The sequence below is a fragment of the Cuculus canorus genome, chromosome W (assembly GCF_017976375.1).
Source record: "Cuculus canorus isolate bCucCan1 chromosome W, bCucCan1.pri, whole genome shotgun sequence".
Lineage (NCBI taxonomy): Eukaryota > Metazoa > Chordata > Aves > Cuculiformes > Cuculidae > Cuculus > Cuculus canorus.
In genome coordinates this window covers 7,335,924-7,354,322 of record NC_071440.1, presented here as the reverse complement: position 1 = coordinate 7,354,322, position 18,399 = coordinate 7,335,924, and the positions used below count along the sequence as shown (strand labels likewise).

Below are 18,399 nucleotides of genomic sequence, written 5' to 3'. Positions count from 1 at the left end.
TTACCATATCAGTTGTCAATTTCAGTCAAATGACTACTGGCAGTTTAAATTACTTTGAGCATATTTCCCAGATTTGTTTGCTTGACTGCGTAGGAATGGGTGTACATGTTTTTAACTTGATTCTTAATTTGTGGATGTTCCTCTAAGCAGCTCTTTAAGGAAAGCACTTGAGTGTGGGTTTTTTGGTTGAAGCTAAAACAGCTGGGACTTTTTGTTTAATTTTTAAAAAAAGAAGAGTCAGTCCTTCCCTTGCAATAGTTTGTTATGGATACTAGTGAGCCTTACTGCCTTATCTAGTACATAGCACACCAGTTGCCATACTATAAAATGAAAATTCACTGATGGAAATAATATTTTCATTTCTGTCTATGCTGACTCTTAAAATCCCATAATTGGAGCAATAAGTTAATGACAGTTGACATCATAGCAAATAATTCAATTACAGTATTCACATCGCTCTGAGTGCTTAGCGCATTACTTGCAGGAAAACACATGCTGAGATCTCCATGTCAAAGGAATTGGAAAGCTGGCCTATGTTGATTCCCACAGACTACATTACTAACTCTATTTCTTTTTCTTCATTCAGGGTTTATAGAAGTAACTTCATCCATTTAACACTCAAGAGTTTCATTAAGTTTCCTGCATCTTCTGTAGTCAGTGGAGATTGTACAAGACCTGTACAGATAGCTAGAATCATAGAATCATAGAATAGTTTGGGTTGGAAGGGACCTTAAAGATCACCTAGTTCCAACCCCTCTGCCATGGTCAGGGACATGTCCCATTAGATCAGGCTGCCCAAGGCCCCATCCAACCTGGCCTTGAACACCTCCAGGGATGGGGCATCCACAATTTTCCTGGGCAATCTGTTCCAGTGCCTCACCACTCTCATGGTGAAGAAATTCTTCCTTATGTCTAGTCTAAATCTGCCCTTCTCCAGTTCATACCCATTCCCCCTCGTCCTATCACTACAGGTCTTTATGAACAGTCCTTCCCCAGATTTCTTGTAGGCCCCTTTCAGGTACTGGAAGGTTGCTGTAAGATCTCCTCGGAGCCTTCTCTTTTCCAGGCTGAACAAGCCCAACTGTCTCAGCCTGTCCTCATATGGGAGCCTCACAAGGTTTGGAAGTTTCTTGGCAACATCCCTAATCCGTGCACCTGGGAGGCAGCAGACTTCCCTGTGAGTGGGGTCTGCTCGACATATCGGACCCTCTGTCCCTCTCAGTAGAGAGTCTCCTACAACTATGACTCTCCTATCTGTCCTCGTGGCAGTAGTGTTAATACAGCATATATGCTGTTGTGGTCTCTGCCCTTGCTCTGATGTAGGTGCATCTTCCTCCACGTTTCCCTCCAGTCTGTCCTCCACATCGAGAGCCTTAAATCTGTTGTGGAGAAACACCTGAGGTGGTGTACAAACCTGATGAGTGGAAGATACCAGATCCCTTTGATCCTGGGCTTTTTCCTGTGGCTGATTCTGCTCCTGTATCCTGGAGCTCAGGGTGTGGTTCCACCAGTCTATCTCTAGTTCACTCTCCCTGATGGTCCTCAGCCTCTCTACTTCCTCTTTCAGCTCTTCTACCAGGCTGAGGAGGTAGTCCACCTGCTCACACTTTATGCAGCCATTGCCCTTCCTGCCCTCTGTTTCCAGCACAAGCTGGTGGCACTCCATGCAGCTTCTCAGTTTTGGAAGGCTGAAGTTAATTATGATGTATCGCTCACTCAGAGGCAAACATTCCTTTAGAAGCTTTCTCTTCCCCCAAAAGATGCTTATCAGTGCACAATCTTGTTTAGTTCTTGTTTTCCGAGGAAAGCTGTCAGTGGCTGTCTGTATGACATGGAGTGTGCTGGGCTGTACTACATAATTGCATGTATGCATTCATCCTATTCCTGAGGATGAGAGCTCACCTTTGTAGTAGATTTAACTTGGGAGAAGATGAGCAGCTCTTCTTTGTCATTTGCATCAATAAAAAATGAGAAAAGCACTGTTAATATGCCATCTTTAGTCCTTGATCCATTCTTCACAGTTAAGCTTCAAAACAAATACCAACATCCATACTGAAATAAGAGTTTAAATTAATTTTCAAAGTACGCTAAGTGATGCAGAAGTAACCCTGAGACATACTAAACAGGACTGTTGTAAGCTTCCTGGATGCAGGAAGTCTGATTCAAATATATTCTGTAGCACTGAAAATAATATATTCTGTTGGGACAGATAAATTTCAGAAATAAAATAAAAGGTGGCACTAGATAAATAGCATGAGTAAAAAGAACATGAGCTAAGCAGCCAAGTATAAACACTGATAAGCAAAGTGGGAGAACAAACAGCAAAAGCAAACAGGATTGTATTGATTTGTAGTTCAGCAGAAACATAGTGTTCTACACTGGCAAGGGAGGAGAGGGGTGGTGGTGAGAGAGATGTTGCAGGGTTCTTTCTGGATCTTAATAAGAAAAGCCCAATGACAAAGGGACAATAGAATATCGTTCCAATCAAATGGGGAGGGATGCAGTAGTTTTACTTACCCCGCAATCATTCCCAAAGAGAATAAATCACATTTCCATTTAGCTGACCCCTTTTAATCATTACATCACCAATGAATTTGAGGAACTAGCTCCCAGATGAATCACTTCTTGCAAACTCAGTTGTACACCATGCTCTCCTTGGTCCTACACTCGCAGAAGTGTCCTACCATTGTCCTATTCTTTCTCCAGGCTTCTGTCGATGCAAGTCTACCACATTCTGTATCTCAGTCTGAGTATAGTCTCGCACTGATATTGTATGCTGTGGTGCCCCAGGATGTGTGTGCGTGTGTGTGTGTTCTTTTGCTTTTTAACAACCAAATGGCACACAGGGATGGGATCACTCTAACATCCTCAGACCCTTCTGTCCATTCCTTGGGAAAGGAAACCCAATCATTACCATCTTAATAATCACTGGGGTAACTCACTACTCAACCCCTATGCCCCTGTCACCCAGTGCAGGCACTCTGCCCCTTTCTCGCTGTCTGTACCTGGGTTTCCAGTATATCCCACTGTGCCTGGGCTTTCAGTTTATCCAAGCACAACTGGGTCTCCAGATTTTCCAGTTGTGCTTGGAAGTCCCTTGTTTTCATTTGTTCACTTTCTAAGGTCTCCTGTTGCCAAAGGCAGGTTAACAATAATCTGATGCTACTTAGATCTTGTTGCCCTCTGCCCCATTCTATCCCTTGTTCCACTAAACATTTCTTAACATCCACAGGAGTGGGGCACCACAATAATTCCTTCTCAGTTTTCCAACTCACTGGGGGAAAACACTGTGCAACTGACCCTCATACCTTTATGCTGAGCCAGCCTGGCACTCATTCGAGGTCTTCTGGCTCCCTGCTATCTTACATCACTTCAGATGCTGGGATCCCCACAGTTGTGCAGCATCAGACAGACCCTGGATGGACTTTTCCAGGACATGCTGCGCAGATTTTGTTTGTGGAGTAGCTCCGCCTTTTATGATCATTCAAGCTTCTCTTACGAGAAAAGAAATCTATTCATCATTTCTACTGTCAAACAGAAACTATGTTCTCGTGAGAATTTCTTGCTTCAAGGTAAGTCCATGCAGTGGTGTAATTGCCAGTACTAAGTGGGAGCTGCCTGCAGGCTCCTCTGTTACAATGAGATGACTGAGTTTGTCCCGTGGCCAAAGGAATTGTGCAGCACAACACAGGCCTAAAGTCCACGCTGTACGTGCAGCACAGCATGGACCTAGGCTTACCTAGGTTAGATCTTATGTGGATCACTAACTCTTCAATGTACATTGGTGTCCCAGTCAGAATCACTACATTCTACTCCTTGATCCACATACAACTTACCTTTCTCAAAGATATTACAATTTACAGATTATATTAATAGCAAACAAGCTTCTCAAGTCCTAAATACAAGATCCAACAGAGCAGAAATGGCCTGTTCAAGATCACTAACTCCTTCAATATGATGTCCTCCTCAAGGGTCCCAATACACTTAGTAGATGAGGGAAAGCCTGTGGATGTTGTCTACCTAGACTTTAGTAAAGCCTTTGACACTGTTTCCCACAACATTCTTATGAAAAAAATGACTCCTCATGGCTGGGATGGGCATACACTTCACTGGGTAAAAACCTGTATGGATGACTGAGCCCAAAGAGTTGTGGTGAATGGAGTTAGATCCAGTTGGTGGCCGGTCACCACTGGTGTTCCCCAGGCCTCAGTGTTGGTGCAAATTTTGTTTAATATCTTTATTAATGATCTGAATGAGGGGATCGAGTGCACTCTCAGGAAATTTTCAGATGACACCAAGTTGGGAAGGAGTGTCAATCTGCTTGAGGGTAGGAAGGCTCTGCAGAACGCTCTGGACAGGCTGGGTCAATGGGCTGATGCCAACTGCATGAGATTCAACAAGGCCAAGTGCTGGGTCCTGCACTTGGGTCACAACAACCCCATGAAATGCTACAGGCTTGGGGACGGATGACTGGAAGGCTGGCCAATGGAAAAGGACCTAGGGGTGATGGTCAATAGGCGACTGAAAATGAGCCAGCAGTGTGCCCAGGTGGCCAACAGCATCCTGGCTTGTATCAGAAGTGGTGTGGCCAGCAGGACCAAGGAAGTGATTGTCCCCCTGTACTTGGCACTGGTGAGGCCACACCTCAAATCCTGCATTCATTTTGGGCCTTATACTACAAGAAAGACATTGAGGTGCTGGAGCATGATCAGGGAAGGGCAACAAAGTTGGTGAAGGGTCTGGAGCACAAGTCTTATGAAGAGCAGTTGAGGGAACTGGGATTGTTTAGTCTGGAGAAAAAAGAGGCTGAGGAGAGACCTTATGATTCTACAACTATCTGAAAGGAGGTTGTTGCAATGTGGGTGTTGGTCTTTTCTCCCAGGTAACAAGTGAGAAGATGAGAGGAAATGGGCTCAAGTTGTGCCAGGGGAAGTTTAGACTGGATATTAGGGAAAAAATCTTCACTGAAAGGGTTGTCAAGCAATGGAACAGGTTGTCCAGCAATGGAACAGGTTGTCCAGGGAAGTGGTTGAGTCACCATCCCTGGAGGTATGCGACACTTAGTGACATGGTTTTGTGGTGGACTTGACAGTGTTAGGTTTACAGTTGGACTCGGTCTTAAGGGTCTTTTCCAACTTAAATGATTCTATTCTGTGAACAGGGCTCATTGTAAGTCAAATCACACCTCTGGCCTCATCAGAGTGTCACTCAGCCTAAAGAGCCATTCGTGTAGATGAGGTAAACAGCCTAACAGAGAGGTGTTATCCCTTTACCAAAGTTCAGAGGCAAGTCATTCTCCATGAGACAAACACAACAGTAGTCTTAAATCTGCAGAGAAAATAGTGCATGCATGGGGGTGAGAAAGAGAGGGAAACTATCAGCAGGCAGTATTTGTGGGAGACTGGCCAACAAGCACACAACTAAATTCCAGGAGCATGCATTTAGTATGCCTAAATGCATATTTCACTCTTACAATGACCATATACTGGGTCAAAGATAAGGGTTCAACATTGCCTGTAGTCATTAATTCCAAACTACAATGGGAAAGCCTCACCCCTGGGTGCACCCAAACCTCTCCTCAGAAGAAAAAATAACCCAAAGCATGAAATGTGCCAGCAAGGAGCAATAACTGGAAGCCAGATCTGTCAACAGATGCCATGACAGGAAGATTCTGACAGCAAGTTGGAGCTTTCTGAAAGATCAAAGCCACAAGACCAAACATCCCTTGACAATCCCTAAATTTCATAGTGATTTTTCTGGTCATTTTGCAGGACTGAGATTTGGCCATAAATGATCTTTAAATTCTGAGAGTGAAAGTAAGAGAATAAATTTCTGAAAAACTTCCACTGAGAAAAGTAAAAAATAAAAATTCCTCATAATTCCTCCTTGGATATCACCAAGAGGCTACCAAGCCCGGTGTAGTCCACAAACTACTATCCACTGCTGCTGTTTCACATGGGCAGCAATGATATAGTTAAGGGTAGTCTGAGGGGGTACCAAGAGAGATTACAAAGCCCTGGGAGTGTTGTATGGTTTGAAGTCTTAAAACAAAGCAAGCTTGACACTGAACAGTTCTTGTGAGATGTGGAGCCAGCAGAGACTGCTTGGGTTCACCAGCAACAGTAGCTAGAAGGTGAGACAACCTGGTTTGCAGGCCATATGTGAAGACTTCAAAGGAAAGTTCAGCTGGAGGACAGCCATCAAGGATTGCTCAAAACACCCAAGACACTTGAAGACCCCTCCCTCAAATAACTGGGCATGTGCAAGGGGGAGGAGAAATATTAGAATTAGTTCTGGTAATGTAATTAATATGTATGATTATTCCAGGAATTATAATGAATATACATGTTTTCTTGTAATAAAAGAGGAATCGGCTGAGGGGTCCAGCATGCATGAATGGCTTGGAATGATGCCTCGTGCATCCAGCAATGTAAATAAAGGAATGCCAGCTTCTTAATGCAGAAATTGCTATTAAGGAGTTTTTATTCCTGATTTTTGATGACAGGAGCTGTGGTAAGGGACTCTGGAGTGCAGGTAATTTTTTTCATCAATCCTCCTGGTCAAAGGGATGAGATTTGAAAAGGCCAGTCGAGTCTGGCAAATCAATAAATGGCTGCAGGACTGGTGCCACAGCCAGGGGTTTGGCTACTTAGACCATGGGTCTTGCTTTGGGTAACCTGGTCTACTGGGAACTGATGAGGTCCACCTGTCAGAGAAGAGGAAGAGCATCTTCGGTCATAGGCTTGCCAGGATGGTGAAAAGGGCTTTAAGCTAAAGTTGCTGGGGAAGAGGAACCTCAATCCATCCCAATTTGATGCCAATGTTAGCAACAGATGCCCAGAGCCTGGAGAAGGAACACAGGGCAGCAGGAGAGCACTGAAGAGAAACACAAAGGATCTCCTGCCAGTCAGACAGCTTCATCGGGGGCCCAACTCAAGTGCCTCTATACGTACACACATAGTATGGGGAATAAACAAGATGAGTTGGAGATGTGTGCGTGCCTACAGGGCTATGATCTCATTGGTATCATGGAGACATCGTGGGATGGATCCTATGATTGGAGTGTTGGGACAGAATCACAGAATCACAGAATCACAGAATCACAAGGTTGGAAAGGACCCATTGGATCATCAAGTCCAACCATTCCTAACACTCCCTAAACCATGTCCCTAAGCACTTCATCCACCCGTTCCTTAAACACCTCCAGGGAAGGCGACTCGACCACCTCCCTGGGCAGCCTGTTCCAGTACCCAATGACTCTTTCCGTGAAAAATTTTTTTCTGATATCCAACCTGAACCTCCCCTGACGGAGCTTCAGGCCATTCCCTCTTGTCCTGTCCCCTGTAACCTGGGAGAAGAGGCCAGCTCCCTCCTCTCCACAACCTCCTTTCAGGTAGTTGTAGAGAGTAATAAGGTCTCCCCTCAGCCTCCTCTTCTCCAGGCTAAACAACCCCAGCTCTCTCAGCCGCTCCTCATAAGACTTGTTCTCCAGCCCCCTCACCAGCTTTGTTGCTCTTCTCTGGACACGCTCCAGAGCCTCAACATCCTTCTTGTGGTGAGGGGCCCAGAACTGAACACAGTACTCGAGGTGCGGTCTCACCAGTGCTGAGTACAGAGGGAGAATCACCTCCCTGGACCTGCTGGGAGAGATATAGGCCCTATATATATATATAGGGACGGAGAGATATAGGCCCTTTAGGAAGGACAGGCAGAGAAAATGAGGAGGGAGTGTTGCCCTCTATGTCAATGACCAGCTGGAGTTCACGGAGCTCCGCCTGGGGATGGATGAGGAGCCAACTGAGAGCCTATGGGTCAGGACTAAAGGAAGGGCAGGGACAGGTGACATTACAGTGGGAGTCTGCTACAGGCCAAAGGACCAGGTAGAGCAAGTGGATGAGGCCTTCTATAGACAGATAGGCGCAGCCTCGCATTTGCAAACCCTGGTTCTCAACCACCCTGATATCTGTTGGAGGAACACAGTAGGGTCCTACCAATCCAGGAGGTTCCTGGAAGGCGTTGATGACAACTTCCTTCTCCAAATGATAAAAGAGCCAATGAGGAGAAGTGCTATGTTGGACCTTGTTCTCACCAACAAGGAAAGGCTCATGGGGAATGTAAAGCTCAAGGGAAGCCTTGGCTGCAGTAACCATGAAATGGAGTTCAAGATCCTTAGGGCAGAGAGGAGGACATGCAGCAAGCTCACTACCCTGGATGTCAGGAGAACAGAGTGTGACTTCTTCAGGGATCTGCTTGCTAGGGTACCATGGGATAAAGCCCTGGCATACTGGGGGCCCAAGAAAGCTGTTTAATATTCAAGGATCACCTCCTCAAAGCTCAGGAGCAATGCATCCCAATAAAGAGGAAGGCAGGCAAAAATGCCAGGAGACCTGCATAGATGAACAAGGAACTGCCGAACAAACTTAAACTCAAAAAGGAAGCTTACAGAGGGTGGAAGCAAGGGCAGGTAGCCTGGGAGGAATACAGAGAAATTGTCCAAGCAGCCAGGGATCAGGCTAGGAAAGCAAAAGCTCTGATAGAATTAAGTCTGGCCAAGGACAAGAAGAAAAGTTTCTACAGATATGTCAGTGATAAAAGGAAGACTAGGGAGAGTGTGGGCCCTCTCCAGGAAGAAATGGGAGACCTGGTTGCCCAGGATATGGAGAAGGCTGAGGTACTTAATGACATCTTTGCCTCCATCTTTGCTGGTAAGGGCTCAAGCCACACCACTCAAGTTGCAGAAGGCAAAGGCATGGACTGAGAGATCAAAGAACCACCCACTGTAGGAGAGGAAGAGGTGCAAGACCATCTAAGGAACCTGTAGGTGCACAAGTCTGTGGGACCTGATGAAGATGCATCCACAGGTCCTGAGGGATGAAGTCGCTAAGCCACTTTATTTGAGAAGTCATGGCAGTCTGGTGAAGTTCCTACTGATTGGAAAAAAAGGAAATATAACCCCCATTTTTAAAAAAGGGAAAAAGGAAGACCCGGGGAACTACAGGCCAGTGAGTCTCACCTCTGTGCCTGGCAAGATCATGGAGCAGATCCTCCTGGAAACTCTGCTGAGGCACATGGAAAATAAGGAGGTGATTTGTGACAACCAACATAGCTTCACTAAGGGCAAATCGTGCCTGACAAATTAGGTGGCCTTCTATGATGGGACTACAACTTTGGTGCATAAGGGAAGAGTAACTGACATCATCTACCTGGACTTCTGCAAAGCATTTGACACTCTCACACAACATTCTGGTCAATAAATTGGAGAGATATGGATTTGATGGATGTACCACTCGGTGAATAAGGACTTAGCTAGATGGTCACACTAAACAGTCAGCGGCTCAGTGTCCAGGTGGAGACTGGTGATGAATGGCATTCTGCAGGGATCAGTACTGGGGCCAGTGTTGTTTAACATCTTTGTCACAGACATGGACAGTAGGATTGAGGGCACCCTCAGCAAGTTTGCTGACAACACCAAACTGTGGTGTGGTTGACACGCTGGAGGGAAGAGATGCCATCTAGAGGGACCTTGTGATGAGTGAAAGCAGACAAGGGGGGTTGGGAGTGTTCACTAGAACTTGGCGTTGTTCGCCTTGAAGACCTTGGAAGTTGAGAACGAAGGAGCCAGCTAGCAGAAGTTTACTGATAAGTGGGCATTGGAATGCAGAAAGCTGGCTGCATTTGCTTCAGGAGTTTGAAAACAGCCAGAGGAGACTGAGTCTGCGCAAAGTTCAAAAAGAAAAATATTCATCCCCAGGAAGACTTCCTACTTCATCCTTAAGACCCCGGCCCATGACCACCAGGAGGCACTACGCAGGCGCAAGACTGGAGCGAACTTTCCAGAACTAATTATAATACAAAGCAGGGAAAGGTTATGAATATGTAGTAGGTGCTTATACCTATGCATGTCTTTACACTATAAGTAGCTGCTTGTTAAGTTATATGGTGTGCAAGCTAGGAGGAGAACCCCCTTGCACCCCAGCACTGGAAATAAACATACCTGCTTTATAACTCATTTTGGGTTATAGGGTTTGATTCCACAAAACACTTGACAGGCTTGAGAGGTGGACCTGTGTGAACCTCATAAAATTCAACAAGGCCAAGTGCAAGGTCCTGCACCTGGGTCAGGGCAATTCCAAGCAGAATTACAGGCTGGGCAGTGAATGGATTGAGAGTCCACCCAGTCCCATTTCTCCTGACATTAAGCCCCATTCCTGCATTCAGTCTTACTCCCACAGTCACTGTGAGTCCGCTACTGAAATAAAGATAGCCATGTATTTAAGGATCAGAGTGAAAGCATTTCTTCCCCCCCCAACTCCCCCTCCTGCACACACACAATCAAATCTTACCCATTGCTTAGTATTTCCTTCATAGTTCAATAATGTTGTAGATTAGCATCATCTTGGGCTTTCTTCTTTTCAAAGATCTTCCATACCTGGCCTTCTTTCTGTCTTCATATCTATGTTTCCAAAAGCTGCTCAGATCCTTTCATATTCCACACTGGAGCTAAGAAGGATCAGCTGGTTACTTTGCCACATTCAATCAGCAAAAGAACTTTGGAGTTCCTAAAAAACATTAGTATCTGAAACACTGAGGGATTCCTAATGTTCTGTGATATCTAGGAGAGGTCATGATACCTGGGCAGAAAGATGCCCCATTTTTGTATGATGGGTTTTTTTTAAATGTTAGTGTGCAAAATGGTAGACTGTGTGTAAACTGAAAAACATTCTTCCTTCAGATCACTCACAGTCAATTTGATGAGCGCTATGTCCTCTCATCACGTGTACATACTGGGCGTAGCATCCGGGGCCTCAGCCTTCCTCCAGCTTGTACCAGAGCAGAGAGAAGAGAAGTGGAAAATGTTGTGGTCACTGCTCTAGCTGGGCTGAAAGGAGACCTTTCTGGAAAGTACTATAGTTTGACCAATATGTCTGAGAAGGATCAGCAGCAGCTTATTGATGTAAGTATAACTCCATGTTACATGTAGGGCTTTTACATGTGTATGAAAGCCACATGTACATTTAGAGAAAATGAAAAAATGAAACTGATTTGGGGAAATTAGTTCAAGTGGTGCTTACACTGAGATGGTGATTTGTAAATGGTGACATGGAATGTCAACTGCAGTGTGTTAAAAAACAAGATTAATGACTAAGATAATGATAACAACCCTTTCCTTCTTGTCACCCTGAGTCGTTGAGACAGACCACACAGATATGGCTATGTGGGCATGGAAGATTCCACTGCCGTGTATGTACAGGATAATACGGCTGATGTCCTCGCACTCATTGGCAGGAAACCGGGGGATCGTTAAGTGAGAAACCATGAGACAGTTAAGTGGAAGGAAAAAGCACGGAGCTGAGCTATGTGAGAAGAATTTTTGGGAGTTTTGGTTGCTAGACAAAAGATACATTTATAGCAAGTAGAGATATGCTGAATCACTGTAACCGTGGGACTTCAGAAGTGGAAAATCACTGGGGTAGCTGGCTAATGAGGCAGATAAGGGTATATAAAGCTTTGCTTGTGCATAATAAACTCGATTTTGTTACCGCACCCGAATGCAGTCCATGCCTTCATTGCCACATGGCTACACCTTAATGACACTGGGTGGGATTGGTCTCATCCCCCCTGGATATGCAATGAGGTTCCAGGAATGAAGTGTGCTTGTCACTTCAGGGAAAAATATGAATATGAAAGTACCTCTGTGTAATATAAAGTTCTCTGCAATCACTGTTGGGTAGAAGCACTCTGAGGACGAATCCCGAGTCTTCTCCAGGGCTGTATAAAGTGTACCTGCCTTAATGGTTAAATTAAACTATTAAGCATAAGTTTCTTTGTTTCAACAAATTTGGGACCTCTAAGGTTGAGGGTAGCAAGTGTGCAAGCTAAGATCCAAATTCTCAGTGCTACACACACATGCACACAGATCGTGATATTCATAAATCCAGAGTTTAAATTGACAGAAATTAAAATACAGGAACATGAGAACATGAATGCATAAACATAAATATTTTGGTATAGGGTTCCTTAAAAACAGTTGTTGGTAAAACAATATTTCTACTACAAGCAAGTATTCAGATCTTTAGTCAGTCCTTTGTTAATCTTGCAACTCTCATTTTCATCAAATAGTGGCTAAATCTCTAGAAACACCTCTGACAAAAGGGCCTTCCAGAATCTGGAAGACTATTCAATTACTATTTAAAGAAACTTGCAGCAAGGATGACTAACTAAAGATAGAAGTCTCTGAAAGCATTAGGAAAAGAGAAAGAAAGAGTGAGAGAGTGTTTTGCAGAATCAAACCCTATAAACTGAAATGAGTTATAAAGCAGGTATGTTTATTACGTCCGGTGGGCACGAGGGAGATAACTCTGCCCAACTCGCACACCTTATGACTTAACAAACAGCTACCTATAGTGTAAAGACATGCAGAATTATAAGCGCCTACTACATATTCATAACCTCTCCCCGCTTTGTATTATAATTAGTTCTGGAAGGATCTCTCCAGTCTCGTGCCTGCACAGTGCCTCCTGGTGGTTGTGGGCCGGGGTCTCAGGGATGAAGTCAGCAGTCTTCCTTAGGATGAACTTTTTAACCCTGAACTGTGCACAGGCGCCGTCCCCTTCTGGTTGTTTTCCAGCTTGAGACTGCTGATGCTGCATTCCAGCTCTTCTTTTATCAGCAGAAGTAGCATACTGGCTCCCCCCCTTATCAGCTTTCAAGGCCTCTGCTATCAAGCATTGCACTGAGCTTTTTCCCTTATATGGCACAATTTATAATGAACTAAGCTTCTTCTAAGTTGCCTAAAATTCTACATTTTATATGTTTACCTATCAAGAGTGTGAGTCTATGTGAAAGACAGCAAGCTTCATCTTCTTGTATGGCTAAAGTGGGGAGAATTATACCTTAAGTTTTGCGGTGAGTGGAGATAAGGTCCCTGGTGTTAAGTCTGGACTTACTTGCTTGACTTCCTTTCTTCTGCTCTCTGTTTTGTTGTGTGTAGACCCTATATTAATATGAAAATGATACTTGTGGAGTCTTTTTAGATTTACATGTGTCAACACAAAATGGGTCTTAACTTGGAAGCTCCACTTGAGGGGTGGTACCGACAGAAAATAAAAGATAGATGTTAATCCTGGACTAAGTCAGGGGAGTAGTAGATGACTGCTTCACCTGAGAACAAAAGGGAGGTTCCTTCATCTTCTTTATGGCCTTTTGCTGGGCTCTCTCCAGCATGTCCATGTCTCTCTTGTACTGGGAAGCTCAGGAACTGGCCAAAGGACTCCAGATGTGGCCTCACCAGTGCTGAGTAGAAGGGAAGGATCACCTCCCTCGACCTGCTGGCAACACTCCTCCCAGCACAGCCCAGGATATCATCACCCTACTTTGCGGCAAGGGCACATTGCTGGCTCATGTTCAACTTGGTGTCCACCAGGAGCCCCAGGGCCTTTTCTGCCAAGCTGCTTTCCAGCTGGGTGACCCCCAGCATACCCTGGGGCTTGGGGATATGCCTCCCCAGCTGCAAGACTTTGTCCTTCCCCCTGTTGAAATTCATGAGGTTCCTCTCATCCCATGTCTCCAGCCTACTGAGGTCCCTCTGGATGGCAACACAACCCTCTGGCCTATTAGTCACTGCTCCCAGTTTTGTGTTATATGTGAACTTGATGAGGGTACACTGCCCCATCGGCCAGATCATTAATGAATATGTTGAACAGGCCTGGACCCGGTATTGACCCCTGGTGCTCCCTCAGCACTCATGGGCGCATCCCATCAGGGCCCATGGACTTATGTATGTCCAATTTGCCGAAGTATTCCCTAAACTGATCCTCTTCCACAGAGGGAAGGCTCTTCCTTGCTCCAGCCTTTGTTCCTGGTCTCTGGGGCCTGGGATTTCCAAAAGGCGGTCTTGCTAGTAAATACTGAGGTATTTGGCACATCAGCCTTTTCCATGTCCTGTGTCACCAGATCCCATGCACCATTCAGCAGGTGGGCTTTGGTTTTCCTAACTTCATCTCTGCATTCTCAGACAGTATCTCTGTTTTCCTCCCAGTTTACCTGTCCCTGCTTCCACCCTCTCTATGCTTCCTTTTTGCGTTTGATTTTGGCCAGAAGTTCCTTGTTCATCCATGCAGGCCTCATGGGATCTTTGCCTGACTTCCTGCTCGCTGGGATGGACCGCTCTTGAGCTTGGTGGTGGTGACCCTTGAATATCAATCAGCTTTCTTTGGCCCCTCTTCCTTCCAGGGCCTTATCCCATGGGACTCATCCAAGCAGATCCTTGAAAAGGCCAAATTCTGCTCTCTTGAATTCCAGGGCTGTGAGCTTGCTTTTCACCCTCCTTCCCCTCTCAGGATCCTGAACTACACCATCTCATGGTCACTGCAGCCAAGGCTACCTTCTTTGACCTTCTCATCCTCTCCTTGTTGGTGAGCAGGAGGTCCAGCAGAGTGCCTCTCCTCATGGGCTCCTCTATCACTTGGGTGAGGAAGTTGTCGTTGATGCTCTCCAGGAACCTCCTGGACTGCTTATGTCCTGCTCTGTTGTCCCTCCAGCAGATACTGAGGTGGTTAAAGCCCCCCAGGAGGACCAGAGCTGGCAAACGTGAGGCTGATCCTAGCTGTCTCTAGAAGGCCTCATACACTTGTTCTTCCTGGTCAGACAGCCTATAGCAGATATCCACTACAATGTCAAGGGGGATAATATCAGGCTTGCCCATGGCAAGCTATGGGATGACATGCCAAGGTTAGAGGGATGGGGTGCTAGTGAGGGCCCTCAGCCTGTTGCTCTGAGATGTGCTGAGTGCACTGGAGCACAGTTGAAGTCTTACGGCGATGAACCAGGGGCTCCTGAGGTAATAGGAGCCAACAGGGAAACACCGGTGGGCTACCTCAAAGGAATTAAGGGATGTTCCTCTAAGAAGGTGACACAGCCGACAGCCCAGCTGAAATGCCTCTACACCAATGAATGCAGCATGGGAAACAAACAGGAAGAGGTGAATCCACCATGCTGTTGGAAAGCTACGACCAAATAGCCATATCCTGGGCTGCATCAAAATAAGTGTGACCAGCAGGTCGAGGGAGGTGATTCTGCCCCTCTATTCCACTCTGGAGACCTCGCCTGCAGTACTGCGTCCAACTCTGGAGTCCTCAGTACAGGAAAGACATGGACCTGTTGAAGCAGGTCCAGAGGAGGGCCACAAAAATGATCAGAGGGATGGAACACTTCCACTGCGAGGAGAGGCTGAGAGAGTTTGGCTTGTTTAGCCTGGAGAAGAGAAGGTGTCTCCAGGGACACCTTACTGTAGCCTTTCAGTACTTAAATGGGGCTTATAAGAAAGATGGGGAAAGACTTTCCAGTAGGGCTTGTAACGATAATGGGTACTGGTTTTAAACTAATAGAGGGTAGATTTAGACTAGATATAAGGAAGATTTTTTTGAGGATGAGAGTTGTGAAGCACTGGAACAGGTTGCCCAGAGACGCTGTAGATGCCCCATCCCTGGAAACATTCAACGTCAGCTTGGATGGAGCTCTGAGCAACCTGATCTAGTTGAAGATGTCCCTGCTCACTGCAGGGGGGTTGGACTAGAACTGTAAAGGTCCCTTCCAACCCAAACTCTTCTATGATTCTGTGATTCTACAGTGTCTCTCATACCTGTATGCTCTTTATTTCTTACCCATAAGCTCTCAGTTGACTCATCGTCCATCCCCAGACAGAGCTCCATACATTCCAGTTGTTCTCTAACATAAAAGACAACTCCTTCTCCTTGTCTTCCTCTACTGTCTTTCCTAAAGAGCTTGTATCCTTCCATTGCAACGTTCCAGTCCTGGTAGCCATTCCACCATGTCTTCATGATCCCAACAGGATCGTAGCCCTGCAACTGTGCAGAGATCTCTGATTCCTCATGTTTATTCCCCATGCTGCACACGTTAGTGTACAGGAACTTTAGAGAGGCATGCTAATTTCCCAGAAAGGATTTTGGTGATCATAGAATCATAGAATCACTAGGTTGGAAAAGACATTTTAGATCATCGAGTCCAACCATTCCTATCTGCCACTAAACCGTTTCCCTGAGCACCACATCTACCTGTCTTTTAAATACCTCCAGGGCTGGTGACTCAACCACCTCCCTGGGCAGCCTGTTCCAGTGCCCGATGACCCTTTCTGTGAAAATTTTTTTCCTGATATCCAGCGTGAACCTCCCCTGGTGCAGCTTGAGGCCATTGGTGGCTACCAGGCAGAAGATTAAAACTGGTCCGGGTGCTGCAGCGAGCAGAATGGATGTTGCCACCCACACAGAACCTCAGTGGGTACATGCAGCTACCCAGACCCTGGGCTGTAAGCAATGCCCCCCTGCCACACCAGCTCATGCCTCTGGTACTGGCTATACTTGTGGGAGCTCTGCTTGCGTTGGGGAACTCCTTCACATGGTGGCAGAGCTGAGGGAGGAAGTAAATAGGCTAAGGACCATCAGGGAATGTGAGAGGGAAATAGATCGCTGGAGCAGCGCCCTCTCACAAACTCAGCAGGCTGCTGGAGCCAGTGTGGCTAAGCAGCTCCTACCTACAGACTGCAAGGCTAGAGGAACAAGAGATGGGGAATGGCAGCAAGTTCCTGTCTGGTGGAGGAAACCTGCTCCCCCCACCCAGACAACAAACCCCCAAATCACCCTCAAGAACAAATATGAAGTGCTGCAGGGGGATCCTATCCCCAAGGATGAAGAAGATGCCTCCCACAGCCTAGAAACATTCCCTAGGCTCCGGCATCCTCAGAGGACCTTAAAAACATCCTCTGTAAATTAGAAGATGAGAGTGATTGTCTTAGGGGATTCCCTTCTAAAAGGAGCGGAGGGACCCATCTGCAGACCAGACCCGCTCCACAGGGAGGTCTGCTGCTTACCGGGGGCATCAGTGAAGGATGTCACTAGAAAACTTCCTTCCTTGGTGAAGGAGACAGATTATTACCCCTTGCTAGTATTTCAAATAGGCAATGATGACTTACAGGCAGAAAGCTGAAAGCCATCAAGAGAGACTTCAGGGCTCTAGGGAAAATGATGGAGGGCTCTGGAGCACAAGTGGTGTTTAGTTCCATCCCAACACTAAGGAATAAGGAACAGGAGGTCAAGGAAAAACAGCTGATTAATGCCTGGCTCTGAGCCTGGTGTGAGGAGAGAGGCTTTGGATTCTTTGATCGTGGAGTGACCCACGCACTCCCAGGCTTTCTTACTAGGAATGGGACACACTTGTCTCCAAGGGGGACTAAAGTACTTTCTAAAAATCTAGTTAGGCTCTTAAATAAAGCTTTAAACTAGATGTGAAGGGGGAGGGGGAGGAGACAAGGCTGGTTGGGAATGAGCCTGGAAGTGGGACTCCAGCGGCTGAGATATGGTGTGCTGGAGAGGACCGCCAGTACATCACCACTGAGCAAGTGGGGGCGAGTACAGCTGGGGACAGTAAAGATGAAACTGGCACTGTGGAGTTAGTTATTCCAAGGACCAGTCAATCGGGAATGAACTCTATTCCCTTTATGAGGGCTGAAGGTTCGTCAGCCCAGCTGAAGTGCATTTACACCAATGCACGCAGCATGGGCAATAAGAAGGAGGAGTTGGAAGCTGTTGTAGGGCAAGGTGACTATGATGTCGTTGCCATCACGGAAACATGGTGGGATGGCTCATATAACTGGAGTACAGCTATAGGGGGGGGTATGAACTCTTCAGGCGGGACAGGAAAGGTAGAAAAGGAGGCGGGGTAGCCCTCTGTGTTAAAGAGTGCTTTGATACCCTTGAGCTGGATTATGGTAAGGAAGGGACTGAGTGCCTATGGGTTAAAATCAGAGGAGCCCACAAGAAGGCAGACATTGTGATGGGAGTCTGCTACAGACCACCCAGCCAAGAAGAAGCAGCTGATGTGCTCTTCTATAAACAGCTGGGAATAGTCTCTAGATCTCTACCTCTTGTCCTCGTGGGTGACTTCAATCTTTTGGATATCTGCTGGGAGTACAATATAGCAGAAAGGAAGCAGTCTAGGAGGTTCCTGGAGCGTGTGGAAGACAACTTCCTCACACAACCGGTGAGCGAGCTGACAAGGGAAGGCACCCTCCTGGACCTGCTGTTTGTGAACAGGGAAGGCCTTTTGGAAGAAGTGACGGTTGGAGGACGCCTGGGACTAAGCGATCATGAGATGATAGGGTTTTCAGTTCTAGGTGAGATGAAGAAGGAGATTAGCAAAACAGTCACATTAAACTTCCAGAGGGCAGACTGGACTGTTCAGAAGGCTGGTTGGCAAAGTCCCATGGGAGAGAGTCTTTCAGGGCAAGGGAGCCCACGAGGGCTGGGCACTCTTCAAAAATGAAATCCTAGCAGCTCAGGAGCAAGCCATCCCTGTGTTCCGGAAAAGGAGCTGGTGGGGGAAAAA

At 46.3% G+C, this 18,399-nt stretch overlaps 1 protein-coding gene across 1 annotated transcript in view; it reads left to right on the top strand.

The window, feature by feature from the left end:
* Positions 1–18,399, top strand: part of LOC128850205 (creatine kinase S-type, mitochondrial-like) — a 51,636-nt gene that overhangs the window by 19,940 nt on the left and 13,297 nt on the right. Inside the window, exons 2-3 of the mRNA XM_054053190.1 lie at positions 10,733–10,954; positions 14,340–14,414. Coding sequence (XP_053909165.1) covers positions 10,733–10,954; positions 14,340–14,414 — 297 coding nt within the window. The remainder of the gene's footprint in view (positions 1–10,732; positions 10,955–14,339; positions 14,415–18,399) is intronic.